Genomic DNA, 22,504 nt, shown 5'->3' with positions numbered 1-22,504 from the left:
GGGCTCTAGTTGAAATGAGTGCAAAACGTACTGAAAGAAAAAAGCCTTTAAAATTCTGATCACACACAGGTGAGATGTGCAAACACAAAACACGCAGACACACAGGTGTATCATGTGTCATGTTTTTTGGTTTTAGGCTTTTAGGTTTTTTGTGGTTGATTTTTTCTGTCCAGACTACAAAATCAACCAGAAAGACAATCTGATATTTCTTTGGTTTTCCAGTGCAATACAGCACACAGTTTGGCTATTAAACGCAATGCAATACAACAGAAGAGTGTGTTTTTAAATATACATCTCCACATGGACAAAGACAATTACACATATGCACACACGGCCTACCGCTGACTTCCCTTGCAGCGGGTTCTAGATTGAAAAAGAAGAGAAAGGGGCAGGGGTATTTGGACACAGACAGAGAAAAGAAAAGAGTACACTGTCTAAATTACAGTTGGATGCAAACCATAATTTCAGTGCTGAAAAGGTCCAAAAAACTATGTATGGATTAAGCACAACACTAAACTAAAAAGAGGTCTAACCTCTACGCCTCATAGCCTCAAGAGCTGTGGTCATATCAGGAGCCACAGGAAATGCAGTGTTTACTGTATGCTTATTATCTGCTGATATTATGGAAGTGTGAATTCACTGGTACTGGCAGAAAATCAACAATTAACAGTTCACTTTACAGTACAAACCAATAAGGGCTGGTTTTCCAGACAGGAATTAAATCTAGTCCTAGACTAACACTTACTTTCAAGTAGAGAATCACCATTCAGAAAGCTCTGCAATCCAAGACTAGGCCCAATCCAGACTTAATACCTGTCTGGGAAAATGGCTCTAAGAATTCTAGGACATTTCTGTACTCACAGGCAAATATTACTTATATTATTATTATTATTATTATTATTATAAATAAGACTTTGTTTTTCCACTTTAGGATTCAATTCAATTACATTTTAGTTATATAGCACTTTTTACAACAAATGTTGTCACAAAGCAGCTTTACAGAGGCCTGGGTCCAAGCCTCTTTTGAGCAAGGTAGTGGCAACAGTGGCAAGGAAAAACTTCCTTGTGTTGAGAGGAAACCCTGAGAGGACCCAAGACTCGGATAAAGATAATAATAAAATAAAATCTGAGCTTCTTGTGGCAAAACTATATGACCTGAATGACTGAAAACCTTTACACACATTTTCTTTACTGACTAACATCACTAACATCAACGAGTAACATCAGAGACAGAGAGACATCAGTGATATTATTCAGAAAGTAGCAGTCATGCACATTTGCTCATAGTATAAAATGTTTAATGTTCCAATCAGTAAAATTAGAAAAACAAACAAAAAAAATAAGAAAATGTAAGACATGATATATCCTTGTTAATTGTGGGGCATGGATGTACAATCTAAATAGATAGCTTCTTACGGGAACTCGCAGCATATAAAAGTGTGTCTGTTCTTTTCGGTTTGGCTTTCATGTGGTTTTTCTTTCTCAAGAACATCTCCTCAAGAACATCTCCCCAGAGCTTGTCTTTCATAAACTTGTTTTCCCTTCCTCTTCTGTTCTCCTAATTCATTATGAAATTAAACCACTCTCCCGTTTGGCAAGGCTTTTACAAGACCACCAAACATCTCTTATAGTCTCTCTCTCTCTCCCTACCTCTGCCTCTTTTTTCACTCAGGAGGCAGAGTAATGCAAAGATTGTTGCAGTAATATATTCCTTTCTGTACCATGAGAATAATAACCGGCAGTTAGATGTGAACCCTAGAATTATCTTCCTCTTACCACTAAACATGTTCTCCTGATTGCTTGCGTAGTTGCGACAGATGAATGTGCATTTTCAAAACACTGGCAGATTAATATTTTCGTTTGAATGAAGAAGAAAAAAAAAAAAACTTCAAAGACATTAGACTGAAGATTGACAAGTGAGGACCCTCCCAGGTGGAGGTTTCTGCAGCCGAAAAAACACCCTGTGTTATTCCAGTAAAACAATAATGACCATCATAAAATACTGTTTAGAAGTCTGGGAAATGTACTCCAAAAAACATCATAAACTTAGGGTTATAAATCACTAACATCAAATAATGTAGAAGCATGTCTCACCACAGCTACAATAAACAAAGCATGAAAGACAAGCAGTTACTAGACAGCGGGTTGAGTGTAAAACACCAAACACTGAATAAACCCGATATTTCTGGACAAACAACAATTAACCCAAACAAGATCTGCATTTCAATCACTTTAAGTTTGGTCCCGATGACCAGTCACTCATCAACGCAGATCTTTTCTCCTTATGACCATTTTAAATGTGAAAAAAAATGACCAATTCCAAAACTTCAAAAAGCCTTGGCTTTCCATCGATTCCACTAGCACATTTTTTATGTTTTTCAGTTTTCTGTGACTATCTAGTTAGGATATTTCTCAGAGATCACACTGCCGCTAGACTCTACTAGACAAAGGATAACTGGCTTCTGTGCTAGTGTCTGTGGAAGGGGATCTCAAAAGCTGCATCAAAACAGAAAAAAGCAGAGAAAGCAAGCAGGACATTTTTTCCAACCAGCTTTTGTCATCCCTTCTCTTATGGGAGTTCTTTTTTTCTGACTTTTTTTTTATCTCAACTAATTACATAGTTGTTGCTGTTGTGTCTGTTATCATGCATGCTGCTTTTGTGAAAACACTGCTGGCATGCAAAAAGAGTAGTGCTCGCTTTAAGAGCTTTTTATCCACAGTTACAATTCGGAAAACACTAAACCACAGGTGTGAAACTGGGTTATCCACCTGCGTGCAAGTCATAAAGACGTGCTTATTAGCTGATGATTTGAATCAGGTTTTTGGATGTGAAATAATGCTGCATTCACAAATTCACCCCTCACTTTTGGTTTTCAAAAATGAAAAAATATGTCAAATAAGAATTCATCTATTTATATAATTGGTATATTTTTGTTGTAGTATCAAAATTGGTACTGAGAACCATTCATGGCATTTAGCTGACGCTCTTATCCAGAGCGACTTACAATGTTACTCGTATTACAGATGTGGGCTAATGTAGTGTTAGGAGTCTTGCCCAAGGACTCTTATTGGTGTAGCACAGCACAGTCACCCAGACTGGGAATCGAACCCCAGTCTCCCACATGGTGCAATATCTTATTGGTAGATAGTGGAGTTATCTGTTGCGCCACACCAACCACGGTACCGTTTAATCTAAAATCTATCAAAAGATGTACTACTACAATTATATACATCAGAAGATGTATTTAGTGCCAAAACATGGGGTAGCTTTCAGAGTACAAAGCACAGACGATCTTTAATACAAATGAATTACTTGAAGAGGTCTAGAAAAATAAAAATATCTCTGTAGACACCTCTTCCTTGTGAGCACACATATCCAGTGTCATTGCCAGGTCTCTGGATAGTTGCAGTCTCCATAATAGTGGGTGACAGATTGGGCTTATCTGTAAGAGTTTACAGCCTTTTCCTAAGAGGATGATATTTCAATAGACTGCTGTGTGTGTTGGCGGTAAATGTTTAGCTAAGCAGCAGAAGGGAGAAACTGGAGGCTGAGGAGAGGAACAGACACAAAGTGAGGAGAGGACAGGGAGAGAGGAAAAGCTATCTAAGGATCTCTAAGAATTTGCGTTTCATTGGTCGTCTGAAAATAGCGTCTGCCATTTCAAGACATAGGAGGAATCCAAATTCAACTGTGCGTAAGGATGTTCCAATCTAATCCAACACATTGGAACTAGGGTTGCTCCAAGCGTCTTTATGAATAAAACTTTTTTTCTCACAATTACAATTTGAAAAAAAAAAAACCACTAAACCATGAGTTGTACACTAAACTGGGCTTGCTAATTAGCTGATGAGTTCAATCAGATGCTTTGAATGTGGAATAATGCTCCCTTCAAGACTACTTTTGGTTTTCAAAAATAAACAGTCAAGCCGCATTCACATCCACTCATTTTTTTTTACTACTGAACTGGTGTGTTATTGATGCAAGAAAATGACTTGCAAGCGGCAGCAGTGAATAGCTTTATCAGTAGATAACAAGGAAGTGAAGATGTCTATCTGTCTTTACTATTGTAAAGAAGAACATAAACATAGTTAGAACACTAGAACTACAAGTATTATGTTTTTAACAACGTTAAAAAAGGAACACACAGAAATGCTCTGTTTTATTGGTGCAAATATCATTTTATACAATTTTCTTTGTTTAAATTGTGTGTAATGAAATTATTACATTTGCATTTACATTTATGGCATCTGGCTGGCAATCATATCAAGAGTTAATTACATTTAAATCATGTTACACAGAATGTAGCGTTAGGAGTCCTGCCCAAGCACTGTTTTTTTTTTAGTGTACTAGGGTGTGCTTGCTTGGCAAAATCAAACCGTAGTCTGTCACAGGAAAGATGGTGTTGTTACCCACATAAGTAGCTTGAAAAAAATGAAATCCATTCAGGTTGTATACCACTGTACATTCAGCAAAAGTGAAAGTAATTCACATTTAAAAGTAAAGGCTGTTATATGCTTCTGCATCGCCTATGGCATAGCATGTATAAGTGGCCTTTTGCTGTTCTCAGCATTAATACTTGTGCGTGAATGCATCTGTGAAGTCTGGTGAGGGGGGCGGGGTTCTTAATTCCCCTTGTGCTGACTCTTTTGGCGTATTTTACAAACGGCGGCAACTGCAACTGAGCCAATTATGTTGGAGGGACAAAATAACTGTTGTTTACTTTTTGTAACATTTCTGCCATGAAAGAGAGAGAAGATATCAGAGGAGAGGAGAGTCCATATGGCCACTGAACCGAGGCAGAATGAGAGAGTATTGTCTCTGCCAGTCCGGCCACTGAGAGACACGAACCAGGAAATGTAGATAGATCTGATTTGTGTTGGGTCGTCATATGCAACCATTTATCTCACGTGAGCGTACACGCAACCCATGATCCGTGTTCATCCAACTGAATTTAAAAGTGGCAGTAGGTGGAAGGACAATTCTACTAAGCGGACCAATCACAGTAGCCATGACGCGTAGTTAAATGTCCGTCATACTACGATGTAGGGTACACACTACTATGCGTAGACTACATGTAGTCAATGCGTAGATTGGCCTTAACTTTAAATTGTGTGGCGTATGATCTATGAAAACACTGGCCAATACTTCACTCGGCCCAGATGTATGACCGCTGTACAAGCCTTTTTTGTACCTTCTGACCTCCAATGGAAGAAGCTTTCACAAAGACAGACAGAAAACATGGGAAAATGTCAACCGCAAGCTAACCGCAACCCATCTACTCTCCACTTCGTTTACACCAGCCATTACACATAGAGTACTTTATATACCAAATGAGTTTCAAGATGCAAGACTAGACAATGACTCTCAAACAAAATGTTCAGACAGGATAATTTAATTTGATTGTAAGACGCACCACTGACAGGGGACTGCGGGCCGAGGTAGCACTGCGACCTCAGCATGTGTACGTGCGTGTGGTTTAATCTGCAGACAGATAATTTGTGACATTACATGCCAACAGCATTACTGTATTACAAACACACTCAAGTATTTTCCAGGCTTACTTCAGCTTTTTTATGACGCAAGTAAACTTAAGAAGACTCCTCTTAACAGCGACTTCCCCACAGAACCACAGACGGATACACAATACAAAGTATATACACAGATTAAGTACTGTGTGGGTGCATGTCAAAATCTTACCATAGCCTTGTGCTGAAGCGCAAATCTAAGCTCATACAACCAGACAGCAATAATCTTGTGAGATGGCAAACCAGACATGCTTGCAATTGCTTCTAACATGATGACTCAAGTCAAGAATTATATCATCACTGTCATATCGAAAAAAACTTGGTAATTTTTCTTAGCAATATTACCCTCGTAGCTTCAGTGAAAAACACAAAAACATTGGAGAAACTATGGAGAAATTCAGCAAATTGGATTTTGGCCTTTAACTATCACTTTAAGGAAGACATCTGCAACACTATCTTCTCGAGTAACAGATTGAGCACTATGTCTATGTTATTGTAACCGATGTTCCTTTCTCCCACCATTTCCACACCCGTAGGCTCTGTGACAGCCCCTGTGTGCCACATGGCTTTATGTCTCTGTGATAATCATCAGGAAGACTTTGCTTGCGATTTCCAAAACAGCCCCTGCTTTGTTTATTTGCACAGCAGGGCTATCGCTGCCCCATATCGTAGGCATCCGACAGCCCAGAGCATGGTGGCTCTACCCACCTTCTGCAGCTGACTCTCAAGCCTGCTGCACTCTTCTGCCCGCTGCTCCACATTGCTTTCAAGAGCCCGTAGCCTTGAATCCTTCTGCAGGCCTGAGGAGGCCAGAGACGATACTTGCTCTTTGAGTTCCAGTAAAGAAGACTGTGAGAAAAAGGGAGGTTGAGGAGAGAAAGATCAGAAAGGAAAGAAGAAAAAGAGGTTTAGGAGGCTCCTCTATCATGGACTAAGCGCATGGTGGGGGGTGGATAAAGACAGGACAGTAGGTCCTGTGATATAGATGCACATTTACACCAAGGATACCAGCTACAGACAATGCTTATACAAGAGAGTATGTTAGTTAGCTTAAGTGTTGGTGAGGTAGCAGAAATCAACATTATGTAAAAGTTAGCTAGCATAATTAACTGTGTCAGAGAATTTATGTCATACTTAATTAATTACATAAAGCTGCATAACTTAAAATCACACTCTCTGTTACCTTGCAAATAGTTTTTTGCAAGGTAACTACATTTCTTGCAAATGTAGTTTTTTGCAGTGCACATTTTTAATCCTGGCCCTTTTAATTTATACAAGCTAATGTGGAGTTGGTAGAACCTAACCATTTCATTAAAGTTTAGCTGATAACAACTGTTATACAAATATTTAATAGTTTAATCTTTTTGTCTCTTTATTACAACACTAGTAACATACTATACAAGCCTAATGTCCAAATCGGCAAATAAGCTTGTTTGCTAATTTGCTTCTTAGCTAATATTAGGTTGTATTGAGTAAGAAAAGTAAAGTTGTATTGAAAGTAAAGTTTGACTTTAAAAACACATTATACACATTCTTTTCTAATTAGCGGTCCTGTTTGCTAGTTTGCTTAACTTCATTTAACAATATATTGTACAGACATGAAATCATGTACTATGTGTACTACTAGTAACAAATGCTAATAATGTTGAATACACTGGTCATTTTACTCAAAAAATTTTGCAATTTATGGGAAACTCAATCAGTCTTTGAAGAACTGTGCCACATTTTAATCAGCTGGAGATCTGGGTGGTTACATAACTGCATATGAGAGCTGTTTAGCCTAACATCTAGCATTTCAAAAGTCATGCTATTTTGGCTGTGCTGTAACGTTTTGTTATGTATATGGCTTATGATAAAACACCTCAGCTTGTATTTCCACAAGCCCTAATTTTGCAGTGGTTTCCAACCCTTCATGTGGTTCTTTTGTGTTTTCTTTTTTTTGGAAAATGGCAGATGAGCTCCTATAAACAACTTTGTTACAACATCTCAAAACCAGTTGCATCAGCAGTTCCAAAGTTCGTGACCAGAAGGTTCATGGGGACGGACGGTGCATATTTTGCAGCCTGAGACTTTTCTGTGAAGTGGAAACACACTTTGGCTTTGGCTCAGGCACAAGCACCAGCACCTTGTAGGTGGAAAAGGGGAATTAGAGAATCAAAAGGAAGAAGGGAAATATTCCGAAACCAGGATCTACAAAGCATGGAAGCATAGAATTCCAGAATTCTATTAACATTTCACAGATGAGAAGTTGAACAGGGGTAAAGATGTATGGACACGTGCTGGACGTAGACCAAAGGCTGGAGCAATGTATGCTCTGGACATACTTAAATGGATTTACAAAGTACTTATGCTGTTCTGTCTCTTGTGATTCCAAGCCTGGACATGATGTGTTCCTCTAATTGCACTCAAATCATAAAACTCTTATTTCTGTACACCTTTGCTCAAGTAATCTAAACCTTCAACAGGCCTGCATGTTATATAAACAAAGTGATTATATTCGCACTCTTACATTGCTCAACATTTGAAGTCTGTTGATACTGTAATTAGAGCTTTAAAATATGGTGGTTGTTTATGTGCTTTTGATTAGCACGGGGAAAGAGAGCGAGTGGGAAGTTCCTCACAACTGTATATATGGCGCAGAGTCAAAGTGCAATAAGATATAATTTTCCTGGAATGATATGTGTTCGCTCCGGTGCATATAAAAGAAAACATTCTCGTAAATTTCAGCTCTCTAAGAGATTGCCCCGGCATGTTCCATGAAACAGTGAGGAGTCTGCTCTGGCAAAAAAGGGGGATGAGGACAGAAGGACGGATCTATAAATTACAACCCTTTCTAACTCTCTTCTCTCACACTCTGAGAACAAAGTACATGCAATTTCTACTCAGAAGCCTGTGCACACAGGTGTGGTTATGAGGGATACAGGATTTACTTTTACTGTTGATGTTAACACTTTAAGTAGGGGTTGCAATGAATGCATTACAACGGTTGCAGTGCAGTTATAAAATTCTAAATTCTTCTAATTCTTTTTGTTCAATAAAAATAATTATAAACTGTGTGTGAAGCATTTGTCGCTGGGAAAACCTGCATTGAGAATTGAAAATGTGTGTGTTCGTCTGCAAGAGCATCCACTGGAGTTACAAGCATCAACAAGCATCTGTCTGGTCTGGGATAATAATTATAGTCCGTGAAGTACTAGTTTGGAATTACTAGTCACTAGAGAATTGTAATGATGATACCTGAAAAAATAACTGTTAGGAAAATCACTACTATTAGTGCTAGTAGTAAATAATATTTTTTGTAATAAATATTTGAAAAAAAAGAAAATTGTTTCATGTCTCACTTAAAAACGTTTAAAAAAATGTAATATGTTGTGCTAAATGTTTTATCAGTATACAACTCTAGCAATGAAAAGGGAACATGCAGAGGGGAAAATAAGGCAGGATGTCTAGTAAGGGCTTTTATAATATGCGCATGCTCATTTTGAAAACTGATGCCTTCAAAAATGCTTAGGGGATGCTATTGTGATTGTAATAATGAATAAATGAATTAACTTTTTACTCGTTAACCCTCCTAGTATCCTAGAAGAATCTATCTCCCTTCAGACTTCATCAATCCCACCTGATCCATCTAATTACTGGAGTGCTATTAGATTAGATTTGGCTCAGAAGAAAGGGTGAGTTAAGGTTCAATATTTATTTTTAATGTGTAATGTAATTACACTACATACACTATATATATATATATATATATATATATATATATATATATATATATATATATATATATATATATAAACAGAATGTAATATACCTTTCATTGTAGAGAAAACAAATCAGTTAATATGATTTAAGAATGAGCTGGGTTGGTAGTAAAACCGGCAGAGTAGTAGATATTCAAGAGGTGGGTTGGTGACCACTGCTCAACAGTGGCTGTCTGAAACAAAAGGCAGCTGCCCAGATGCCTTGCTGCCCATGTTGTCTCAAAATTCAGTGTCTGAGACACATTTTAGGCAGCAATATGTCATGATGTTGCCAGGATGCCGAACACTACCATAAGCTGGTTAATTTAAAATTGTTAGACATAAAAAGCCAAAACGTACTTATTACACTGACCGTTTCTCCTCGGAATTAACATTACATTCAAACTTACATTTATACAGAATACTGCTTGCTTCCGCCATGTTGCTTTTTCTCTCAAGACTAGCCGGCACTAACCCAGAGGATCCCGAGATATGTAGAACAGCGAAGGATACATCTACGTTGCCTACAAATCTACAAATCGACAAGATCAAGGAACCTTAGCAGGCTGCATTTTATACAAACATTATTAAAATTACCTTCCTGTCTTCGAATGCTGCCTGAGTAGGCAGCATTTATTATGTTTCAGATACAGCCAACGTTACCAGTATTTTACTTAATGCTAACTAGTAAAAGCTCTGCTCTGGCATGTGTTGTGTGTCACCACACTGGTTAGTTGGAGCATTCTTAAGTGGAGTGGGCCATGGGCTACTCTCATGCTCCTTCACCTGTGTACACTCATAATATGCACACTGAGGACACTAACCTCTTTGTCCAGGAGCTGTGCTTGGAAGGAGGCGATTTTGTCCTTCATCTCCTTATTCTCCTTTTTATATGACTCTATTTCCTCCTGCTTCTCTCGCTCTTCCCTCTCCTTCTGCTCCTTTAGATGCTCTATCACCCTCTCCTGAAAGAAGAGAAAATAAAAAAAAATTAGGAAGAGTGCAAGCAATATACGAAAATAACTTTTTTTAATTTGAGCCCAACAAAGAAATAAAGGGGATTTCTACTACTGTGTAATCTCCGTTTCCCGGGCTATACTACTATACCCTGATTTAAAAAAAAAAACATTTGTGTTGTGATGGAGACTTGCAGCTGCCATTCCAAATACAATGCCTCTCTTCAGTCACTCAGGTGTGTCTGTCTTTGCCTTTAGCTATTTCCTGTGGCAGCAGGGAAAACTCATAAACCTCTATCATAAATAACATCCAGATACTGTCCAAGAGCATCTGCCAAATCTGCAGGTGATAGCTACACAACATTGAGCAGAATAATGTATTAATTAAGACATCAAAACTAAAGGCTGCAAACTAGTGGTGAACATCTGTAGCATTGTCTGGCACTATATATATATATATATATATATATATATATATATATATATATATATATATATATATATATATATATACACACATACACACACACTAGACAACACAGCAAGAAGTCCAACATACTCATCTGCTCCTTTTTCAAACTAAGAAAGAAAAAAAAGACAGGAAGAAGCCGGAAAAACAAGCAAAACAATAAACAAGCAATAAACAAACTAAACAGCTCAAGCTCAAGTATAGTAATGTCAAATAAATGGAGAGATTACTGCTGCCTTGTTCCACTTAGATCTGTTGCCATTGACTCACCTTTGTTATTGCATTAAGGCTTAGTTATTCAGACCACAAAAAACACCTTTCTACACAGCTCATGCTTCCAGCACAATTTTCCAACCCTTGCAACACCAGTATGTCCATGATTTCAGCACAGTTCCGTGGGAAATAAAGATGTAGGCTTTTGAAGCATGGCATGATGCATGTACATCTTCAAAATCAGTAAAACCCTAATAAACCCACATGAATAATTAGTCATCTCTCAAAACGTTTTTCTAAAGCTACTTTGTTGAATGCTTGTCAAAATACTTTTGACGTTCTGCACGCAGAAAATAATTTCTTATTAAGTCAATGAATTTCTGGCTTACAAATAACAAAAGTAGCAATTCTATTTTTTTTCCTCATTCTGTATTACTCAGAACTCAATAAAATATGTTATTCCTATGACCAAATGCCCCAAAAATTTGGGCATATTGCTTTTTATCCTTCCAATGGGCTTTCATACAATAACGATATGAGTAATACGGGAGGTCATAATGCACTGGTCATACAGTATTTTAATTACAAGGCTCTGCCAACATTCATTCTCATGAAAGTTCTAAGTAGCTAACACACTAACTTGGCCGCCCCTAAACTAACTAAGTGCCCCTTTTAATTAATCTGCCCTATGGTCTGTAACAAGACTACTTTGAGACATCCATCAAACTTTACAGAAACCAGAGGTATCTGATCAAATTATAAACTCTCAGCTGATTTTACTTAAGTTTACTTTGGTCATTTGAAGAAATAGGCTATCATGCTGTTTCTTTAAGAAGGCAAGGTCTTTACTAAAATCAGGTGGGATGTGGAAAAAAAAAAAAAAAAAAACACCTGTGGCTGAGAAGCAGGGTCCTGCAATTCTGGTAGACAGTGTGAGTGTGAGAAATCCACATACAAAACAATTAGGATGGAGTTAACGACTGCCCTGTAGGTAAACAAACATTTAACAATGCAGTCTGAATTCCAATGTTCATGACTCAGGTATTCCACCCTCCGGAAAGGTCGCTTGCTCATCTGACTTTCAGGAAAAGCATGTAAATATTCACTCTGATGACCATTAGCGGGCAAATCAACAGGCCTCTAAGACCTTCGCGTACATTTCACCCTGTGAAGTCAGCTGCCGTGAAAGACCACAAAGCTACTACAGAGTGGAGCGGTTATGGGAAGCAGCTGCGCCTCTAACGAGTGAAAATACTCAACGAAAGAAGTTTACAACTAGCAGCGACCACCAATCAACCCTCTCGAGTCAACACAATGAAGTTTACATGGAAAATGACACACCTAGCCATGAACTCCCACGGTGACATCATCAGTCTGTGTGTCAGCAGTGTGACTACTAGGGAATTGAGCAATCTGAAAATGTTCAATTTATAAAAATCAATTTTTAAATACTTACATGTTTATATTAATGTCCTCACATGTCCTCTATTCTCATTCTTGTTAGATAACCTCTGATAGTCTAACTTACATTAGCTACTAATGTGCTACTGTTGTGCTCAATGGTGTTGACCAGATATGATATGGGTTCTTCTTTTTAGTCAAAATTCTTCCTTTTGTGTGTATAGATTTCCCATGCTACTGTCACCCATGGGTTGCTTGATGGGGGGGGGGGGGGGGGGGGGTGTTCTGTACAGCTGCTTTGTGGCAAATCCATTTAGGTAAAAACAGTGTTAACCAAATTTTAACCAATTTGAATATTCTGTTGCATGGTTGAGGTGCACATGGTTAAAACACTGCTCAGTGAATTGTCAATGCTTTTTTAAGAAGAAAAGGAATGTGGGAATACAAAGACACCAGAAGATTACACAGTTCACTAAAGTAGCTAATGTAGACCTTGGCCACACAAAACCTGGCCCTGCAACAGTGACAATAATATGATTTGTCAGCATGTATTAAGGCTAAATTACAATGCAAGCGTTTGGGAACACCTGTCAGAAGTCCTGACACCTGCTTAAATAAAGAAAAGTATAAGGTACCGCAAAGTTTCCAGACAAGTGCTCAGAACCATGCTATCGGATAGAGAATACTATTAGGAACTTTCTTTCAGTCTTGCTCTCAATCAGACTCCCTCTCTCTCCTCTTTCTTTCCCTCTACCTTCTCAGAGAGGGCCTCCTCCAGAGTGGCAAGGGCTGTGTCCGTGTTGCTGGAGTCCGTCTGTAGAGACTTTACCCTGTCCCTCAAACTTCCAAGCTGTTTTTCCTTATCCTTCAGCTGTTCCAGCAGGTTTTCAATCTGGAACAGAAAGAGGGGGTAAAGGCAGAAGTCTTTAATGGTCCATGATAACGGTTTCACAACAGCGACTTCACTACAACTTTATACTTTAAACGTTCAAATCCTATCCAGAAGGCTAAAAGCAAAAGGCAGTTACTACTTTGAAATATGGGTGGCAAACCACGATTACGATCCTAATTTAACATAGCAGCACGAGTACTTGAAAACACAAAATCCCAACCCTTATCAGGCGAGTGAACACAGATGAAATTATTTCTACGTTGCGCTTCAATAAAAAAAAAAACACTCAGGCCAAAAGTGCCACTCTTCTCAAATATACCACAACACAGCTCTCCAGCCCAGACAGAGTTATATTCCCATACTCCAGAAAGAGGGCTCTGTCTGCATTCCAGTCATGGGTACATTGACAGATAATACCAGAAAACGGCGACAACCATTTCGTAAATGAATCAAATTAGGCCGCCCTGACTATGGCTCCATTGCTAAGTGATGAGGGTAATGGCTGAAGAGGTTTATCTCCAAAGCTAAGGGGCACAAAACGAGTGGGAAAAGAACTCATAAAGGCTAGAGATAACGCTGCTCGGGCATTATTACGCCACCCAGTGAAGAGATGTTTAAAGAAAAGATGGTGTGATATAAGGCCTTCATTCCTGTGGGACATTATGGGAACCAATAAGAGGCATGCAAAAAAAAAAAATTGAGATGGCGGTTAGGGCAATTGGGTCAGACTGATGGAACATTTTGAGTACCAGTGCCTATCAACTGATTTTCTGCATTAAAAATGATTTCAGTCTATGTTAGAAAGTATTGGTCAGACTTTATAATCAGTGAAAATATGATCAATCTGGAGTGTTCCAGGTTGTGAAAGTACAGATCTGTGAATGTTATAGGTTTCTGAGCTTGGAATAGCAGGGACTGGCTGACATCATCTGGAGATATTACACAACTAGGAAAAAAGTCACACCAAACATGTGATGAGTCAAAGCACCATCATCTGGGCCTGAACAGGATACTGATGAAGGATGTCCAACACTTGTATGGCTTCATTCAAAGTCATGGATTACAACAGTTTTACAAACCGTTGTACTTACCGGCTTTATATATATATATAAAAAAATGCAGGATTGTAAACGTTTACAAACATGTGAATGTGCATCTTGATTGGCCATCACATGTTCAGTGTGTGTGTGGTTCTCATGGGGCCTTGGAGGGCCTTATTTCAGGGCAAATTTAGCATGGTGCTCCAGCCAGCAGATAAACCATTCCATTCCTTCCCGCTGCTGCATTTTCTTTGGCCCGCGTGGTCAGCAAAAACAACGGCACTGCCGAAATATTTAAGTGCGCCATGCGGCCTCTGTTCCACACGGTCGGGTGGGGGGAAAAAAATGGAGCTTGACCCCGAAACCCTTTTGCTGAGAGACAAGGTGAATTCGCTTTTCAGACCGGGAAAGTGGACATCCATGTATAATTGAAGGGTGACCAGGAAACTGCTTAAGCAGTCTGTGGAGAAGAACGTGGATTCTGCTAAATAAATATCATTGTAGGCCTAAAGTTTAAAGACAAATGTAAACCAAAAAAATGTGTGTCTTCCACTCAGACTGAGTAACTTTCGAAAAGGTATCTTCTAAAACGAGAGAAAGACAGTAAGAGAGAGAGAGAGAGAGAGAGAGAGAGAGAGAGCGAGAGCGAGAGAGAGCGAGAGAGCAAGAGAGAGAAAAAGATGGACCACCTACAGTTGGAGTGCTTGGACTGTAAACTGAGCTGGTACATGATAAACATAGAGACATCTCTGCCTGTTCAAGTCTGGATTGCTCTCACAAGAAGTGGCCTTTTTTTATACCAAGCATACAGCACAGCTTTTATACAGCACTGTCTACTGAGCTATTCTCACCATTACATTCAACTAGATCAAACATGATATGCAGTAGAGTAGCTTATATTCCCAAATATGAATATATACTTTCCCCAAAACAATTTCAAATGAAAGCTGAAAAACACTGGAGCCAAGCTCCATTAACCTTGTTCATTTTGGATTTCTAACCATTAAGAATGATGGCATGTGTGGGACTGCATGGGCCTGTTGACCTTTTTCCATCAAACGCTTAAACTGTATTTCATTTAGCTCTCTGTTAAGGATCTTTTTTTGTTTTCCCGAGGTTTGTCATCAGCTCTGAAAATACAGTTCTGTGCAGGGATAAGTCGGGACGTGCTGGCCGGTGGCCACAGGAACGGATCTAGCCGGTAATTGGTGGTGGATAAAACCGCCAGTCTGAGACGATGGGGATGATTGGGTGATATGTGAGGACGCGGGAGAGTGCAGAGAGGCTTTTGGTGGAGTTGTCCAGGACAGTGCAGTATGTAACGGTCAGAAAAAAAAAAAACAGAAACACAGAGAACCATTACAATTAGATAATTAATATGTGTTGAAAATTCATCATTCAAATTGATATAGTGGTATTTTAAAATAATTTTCAGATACAGAAAGAAATATGAGAAATATTGAGATTGCATAAATTGCTATATTTTAGCATGTTTCCATTTTTATTTTAGCGTTCAACATTACAATTGTACAAGTTTATTTTATATCAGTGTGCTAGGCTCAAGCTTATGTGCCCTTATAAGGAGTGTGCTTGTCCTCCACACAATGCATTGTTCAGTACTTGTGCACATCGAATTGAGAGGCTCATACTAAACATTACAACATGATACACTGTATCGCTACACATGCCAACACAGCTCAATAGTTACGCTCTCAGAATTCAACCTCAGTATGACTGTCAGCTTTTGCCCTCTTGTGGCTTGACTGTGGAACTACAAATGGAGCACAAACATTCAACTGAGTGATCGAGTAGCAATCAGATGTTCAAAAATAGACGAGGCAGAACAGGATGTAGACGGTTTCTTGCTTTTAGCTGGGCAACAGTAGGTGGTCCCTAGATGAAAGGCTTGGGCTACCTCCCACCTCTTCCCTAGGCAGACTCTGAGTGATGTCATCCATATCCTTGCTCAAGGACACATTACTCCTCTGCTATCAGCTGGAATAGCGGAGCCTAATGATGTCATCAGAGAAAAGCGGGAGACCTTAGATCATGCCATGAAGGTAAAAAAAAGGCACGAGGGATGCAAAGAGTAAAAAAGGGAGGGAGAATAAGTAGAAAGGGAGGAACGTTAACAAAGACATTTGCATATGGATTGCAGGGTCATATATTCATAACTTAACTTATAAACAGTTAAATTATTTTTTATTATTATATATTCACAAATGAACTGCATTTGTCAAAGAGTCTTTGATATTTCACATAGAAATGACTAACATTTTTTAAGTTGATGTTTTGGACAGCGTCAGCCAAGTTGCTTTATGATTTGATATAAATTAGTGACACTTTAAATTATCATCACTGTTATCTGTGCACTGGCCAGGAACTAATTAAGAAATGCCTTGCTATTCATCTTCATCATTTCACTTATTTCAAGTCCATGAATACACTCTAAACTCCATTTGCTTCTACAGAGAGTAGTTTAAATGGGTCTTGGCTCAGTGCACAATTGGCCTGGCAAGAAATCCAAACCAATTTCATTTAGTGCTTACATTTTGTGCTTTATGTATAATAGTAATTCAGTTTGTTGCCATGTGACCAAGACCTCGATAAAAACAAGACGGCAGTTTGTGGCGTGCCATGCCCCAAAATACCTAAAAAAGCCTAAAATACATTTTCTACTTGCCAGATGGTGAACTACCCAAATGAAAGCACTCCATATTTCATCTTTTCATTATGGTTATTTCACATTAAAGAAGAAAGGAGCAAGTGTATTCGCTTTTAATGGTGTGAGTGTGTGTGTGTGTAAGCACACATGGGCAAATGTGCAGATGCAAATGTGCTCCAAACCATCTCCTCACTCCACTACACCCTTAATAGGCTCAAAACACTCAATTGCCATCAAGTCTGGGCAAAATGATGCCATTCTACACAAGCGCATAAGAAACCTGGTCAGAAACATGGGGAGAAATCCGCAATCCAAAACAGGAATGTCTTGGAGATGCGATTCGTTACAGACGTTCACTTGCATTTGGTAGCGATTCAGTTAGCCTGTGGGCTAGGGGAGTCAATGTGCATTTGTGTGTGTCTAAATACAAGGCCTTCTCTGTGTCGAAGAAATACTGGCCAAACTGCAGCAAATTTAGAGTGAGGCTTTTGCCTCCTGTAGCATATGTATGAAAACAAGCAGCCCAACAAAGGCAGAGTACAACAGACAGACGTGGAATAGACTGTACTCTCACCAGAGCTCACCAGAGCTCTGCTGTCTGTGAAATCTGAGACTGAAGATGAAATAATAATAATAATAATAATAATTACTGTTATTACAATAAAATAAAATGCATGTAAGCTCCCTGAACATGATTTAAGGCTAGTCAGCAGTGCTTTGGACTGAATTACCACTGACAATTCATTTTAGTAAACAGAGGCTTAATCTTGGTCTGAGAAACTGGCATAGCCCTTAAGATATGTTGTAAACATAACTTCCATGTACATGGAGCAACTGTACATACAGTAAGAGTGCCCCTAGGAGGCAATAAATCAATATAGCAAATAGCAAAAAAAGAAGAAGGAATGTATGATAACATTGGAATTTTATCAGTATGTGATAATGCATGTACAGTATGTAGTTTGGCATCCAGTCCATGCACATCACTTATTTTCTGGTGTACATTAAGGCATGAACATATGCCAATATTTAATAACATGATATTGTTATTGTGCACAATGAATCTTTCTAATCAGATTAATCTTGCTGTAGTGGACATAAAAATAAATATTGAAAAAAAGAAATATTGTGAAATTCATTTATTGGTTATGGAGAATTCTTTGTAAATAAAGAATTCTCCATAACCAATAAATTAATTTCACAATATTTCTTCTCATTTGGTATAAACTAGGCAGTCATAATATTGCATAAGCAAGAACTTTACCAATCACAAGGTTGATGTGCTTTGTTCCACCCACAGAGCTTTACAAAAATGTGTTCCCCACTCTGTTCTTGTCAGAGAACCTTAGTAAGCAACAGTTAACCAGTTCAAGCTAGGTCTGTTGTCCGTTTTTTTTTTTTCATCTAAGTGGCCATGCCAGCATTCTATGTGTGTTCCCTGGATTCACACCAGAGTTGGCAGGGTTACTTTAACCCTGTTCAAAAATGTCATTGTCTTTTTAAAACCTTCATTCTGCCCAAATCTCCATTTTTGTCATTTTTTGACATAGTGTGAATCTGACAGTTGTTCTTTATACTGCATCAGTATGAAAGGGCCAATCGAAACGCTCCAAAATGACTTGAAATAAAATTGTTTTACACTGACTTCCATTGAAAGATAAGTAGTTTTTTTTAGGAATTTTGTCCTAAAACAAGGAGAGTCAAATTGAAAACAAAACATATAATGCATAAACAGCTATTAAATATTTGTGTTTTCATTTCCACATAAACCAAAGTTGTGTGTTTTAATGAAACAAACCTCCTGGTTAAAACCAGCTCTTGCAAAAGGGTTCTTTGAGTGTTACCACAGATAAACCATCTTTCTTCCCATAAAAAAAGCTTTAAAGAAGAAGAACCTGTAAAAGATTTAAAAAGAGGTCAAAGTCAAGGTCCTTTACCAATTTAAAGCTTCTTCACACTCACAGCTTCTTTACAAAAAAGGTTCTTTATGGAACCAAAGTACATTTAGTAACTTCCACGATGGAACATAAACTGTGAACAAGAGTATTAATGTTAGTTTATGACCGTCAGTAAAGACATTTACGAGATTAATGAGCTGCGTCAGTTCTCGCAGAATCAGAACTCACACTGCTTTGACTGTTTGAGAGAACTCTTGCTCCTCCTCAAAAGAAAGATTCTGATTGATTTTCTATTTTACCCCCAGCTAAAATAAAGATTCTGATAAAGCTCTGCTGTAGAGTTTGACTGTTTTTCCACCCTAAGCCAAAATATAGATTCTGACAGCTGATTGGTTGTATTGTTGAGTTTGTTACTCATGTCTATAGGTTGCTTATGTCTATAGGTCAGTGTCGGTGTGGTTTAGAAAGAGGATTTCTTTTATTAAAAGCAGCAGAACTCATTGACATAGTCACTGCTGAGGACATGCATTCTAAATTTAATTGGCTGAATTCATGCTGAAATGCAATCCATGCTAGTAATCATCTTGAATGTATCTGTGATATAATTACTTACTTTTTGACTGTAACTGTAACACATTACGTAATGCCACACATTGCAACACAATAGCTGAAAATTGTTTATAGTGTGTGAACATAGAGTCTACAGCATAACCCGCATAATAAGTAGCGTGTGTTTTATTGTTGCTTCCTTTCTCACAGCTTTTCTATATGGTGTGTAGTTCTGGACTTTAGCAGTGTTGTACAGGTGCATGTTAATCTAGCATGCACATTAAAATATTAGGACTCCAGGCCATTCTCAGAAGAGTGCGATTTTTAGTTTTTTAAGATTCATATTTTCAGTGTTCAAAATAACAGTCTAATCGAGACATACTGAGTATACTCAGGAACATAAATAAATAAAAAAATTAAATAAATTAAAATACAGAATTAAAAACACATTACTACTATTGGATTGTATTCAGGACATTACATGTACGATTTATTAGAAAAACCTGCATGCTTACACATTCATGCAAATACCTAACTGGCCAATCATGTGGCAGCAGTGCAATGCTTAAAATCATGCCGATGCAGGCAAGCAGCTTCAGCTAATGTTCACATAAACCATGAGAACTGATGGTGAAAGTATTCAGAATTGCCAGACAGGTTCAAGCTGACAGAAAGACTATGGTAACTCAGATAACATGCAACAACTGTATAGTAGTGGTGAGCAGAAAAGCATTTCAGTCAGAATGCACAACAACCTACAGCAGCAGAAGACCATGTCGGGTTCCACTTCTGTCAGTCAAGAACACAAAGCTGAGGCTACAGTGGGCACATTTAAGGACTGAAAAAACGGTTCCAGCTGGTTAAACTGGTGTAATGCTCCTCTTGGTTTAGGGAATGTCTTCTTGGCATGCTTTGGGCTCATTATTACCAAGAAATCTTTGCTATTTAAATATTGCTGCTGACCATGTATGTCCCCTTTTGGCCACACAATAATGCACTGTTACAAAGCAAAGGTCATCTCAAACTGGTTTCATCAACATGACAATGACCCCACTTACACCTGGTCACTTCATGTGACTAGTATTTGTATTGTATCCTGATAAGATTTTAGCCGCATTTATTTACAATGGGTAGACAAATGTCTTGTGTCTTTGGTTACTTAGACTGAAATCTGATTGCTGTGTGAGACATATATGCGGGATATGTAAATCCGCTTGTTACTCGGCAACCAGCTGTTTATCCGTTCAGCCACTTCTTGTTTTGTGCTAAAGATGGTTGCTGTCCCGAAATTTGCAATTTCACATGCCGCCATTCAGGATTTTACATGCTGTCGTCCTTCATGATCATCTTCCTCACAGACATGGAGCACATGTCTAGAGCCAAACTGCATAGGGGAGGTGTTTTGTTTGCACTGGGAGGGGGTTTTGTTTTTGAGAGTGTCTTGGATCTCCTGATATGGCAATTAGATTTGTATCCGTTTTAAATGTGTCTTGGGTGAGTTTACACTTGCATTTTAATGTGGCTTGGACTTATCTGGATCCAGATATAATCTAGAAACTCAACATGCATGGCATGACCAGGTGTAAACAGGATCAGTGAGTGTTTGAGTGTTTATCAGTGGCGGTCCTAGTAACTGGATCAGGATCTTCAGGATGTGATTGAATGAGAGCTTTGCAGCATTAAAGCTCACCTGAAGAGGAACTGCATGACTAAATCATGTCAATATGGACCGGTAATCTCAAAGCAATGTTTCCCACGTGGAAATCCATGGAATCCAGGAATCCATGCTACAAAGAATGGAGGCTAATCTGAACGCAAAAGGAGGCCTTTTTAGGTTTTAGTATAGACTTCTTAATTACTAATTTGGTGAGGGTACAAGTGTGTGCATATGTTTTTATCTTAGTGCAATATTTGAGTTTTATTTATATCTCAAACTTTACATTTCTTAATTTTTGTAGTTCTTACAGAAAACTAGACTAAAAATTAAAAATCTGTGAAACACTGAAACAATGAAAAACAGGGAAACTAATTTGGGGTCGAAAGAATAAAATTTCTTTCATAGGGCATTATGAAATCCTGCAAGCATTTCAGCTTCCCAATCTGTGAGACTGTTGAAGGCTAGACCATTGAAAAGGTTAACGTAAAGGGCTAACACGTGCGCTAAGGGCTAACAGTCCAGCACCCCCCGCACACATCTCTATCACTACTTCCCCAGTCCAGGAATGCTGTCGTGATTGCCTATGCAATTATCAGCCACTTTTACTTGTTTTTTCTCCTTTTCTCTTTCATTCTCTGCTTTTTCTTCCTTTCAAAGCATTTTCTAAAAGCTTTGATCCAAGCTGGGGAAGGAAAAAAAGGAAAAGGAGAAAAAGAAAGTAGGAATGAGGGGGGGAAAAAAAGAATCATCCCACCCAGTCGAAATATCTGCAGCTGTGCTTGGGTCTACCCATGGCCCACAGCACAAGCTCAAAATGGGCTTTATCAAAGGGTTATCACCCCCTCTCATCACTCCAAACTACCATGGACTCCATCTCCTTAAGCGTATGGCAGCTTAACAGAGAACTAATAATCTATCAATCCGTTTCTTCAGCGCAACCACAGAATATCTTTATCGCTCCTATGAATCTTCCACCATGGTTTTAGCCCACTTGATACATAGCCTTCTCATCAACTATGGGCTGCCTGGCTCCATTCTACCTCATCTGGGAAGTATTATGGGGGAAAGGGACTGTCCTTCATCAGGGGGGTCCCCCAGGGGCCTGAGCTCGGGTCTCTGTGATCAATTGCCATCTGGTAATCACTGATAAGCCATTGATGATTGAGTGAATGGCTGGAAGTTAAGCATCTTTTTCAGTCAGGTTATCAATTGCTGGAGGTCTGTTTGGATTAATTTGAGAAGGAAAGAGAGGGCATTAATGTACAGAAAGGTGTTGTGCCTTCTCCTCCTCAGGAACAAGATAAAAGCTAGATATGCTAATCCTGGCTAGGAGGCAGAGTCAGAGAGATGGTAGAGCAAAGTATACATATATGTAATGTTTACATATATGTAATGGAAATATTGGAATTTCAATGATCCCTGTGGATTGTCTGGGCCAAAATTTGTGTACAGCAAGAATCTTTAATGAAAAAAAGTACAAGTATAAATTTTGGGAGGC

The 22,504-nt window shown here is 38.6% G+C and overlaps 1 protein-coding gene across 14 annotated transcripts in view; it reads right to left on the bottom strand.

Moving 5' to 3' along the window:
* Positions 1-22,504, bottom strand: part of LOC140557578 (ERC protein 2) — a 247,306-nt gene that overhangs the window by 145,468 nt on the left and 79,334 nt on the right. For 11 of the 14 annotated variants that reach the window (XM_072682120.1, XM_072682123.1, XM_072682127.1 and 8 more), the window contains 4 exons: positions 13,060-13,197; positions 10,091-10,231; positions 6,235-6,375; positions 340-363 (listed from right to left, as the gene is read on the bottom strand). In XM_072682120.1, coding sequence (XP_072538221.1) covers positions 340-363; positions 6,235-6,375; positions 10,091-10,231; positions 13,060-13,197 — 444 coding nt within the window. The remainder of the gene's footprint in view (positions 1-339; positions 364-6,234; positions 6,376-10,090; positions 10,232-13,059; positions 13,198-22,504) is intronic. The other 3 variants (XM_072682125.1, XM_072682130.1, XM_072682134.1) reach the window with 1 other exon arrangement.

This window comes from Salminus brasiliensis, chromosome 6 (genome assembly GCF_030463535.1).
Source record: "Salminus brasiliensis chromosome 6, fSalBra1.hap2, whole genome shotgun sequence".
In the NCBI taxonomy this organism is placed as follows: domain Eukaryota; kingdom Metazoa; phylum Chordata; class Actinopteri; order Characiformes; family Bryconidae; genus Salminus; species Salminus brasiliensis.
The sequence above is the reverse complement of the archived record's forward strand: the minus strand, read 5'-3'. Positions and strand labels throughout refer to the sequence as shown.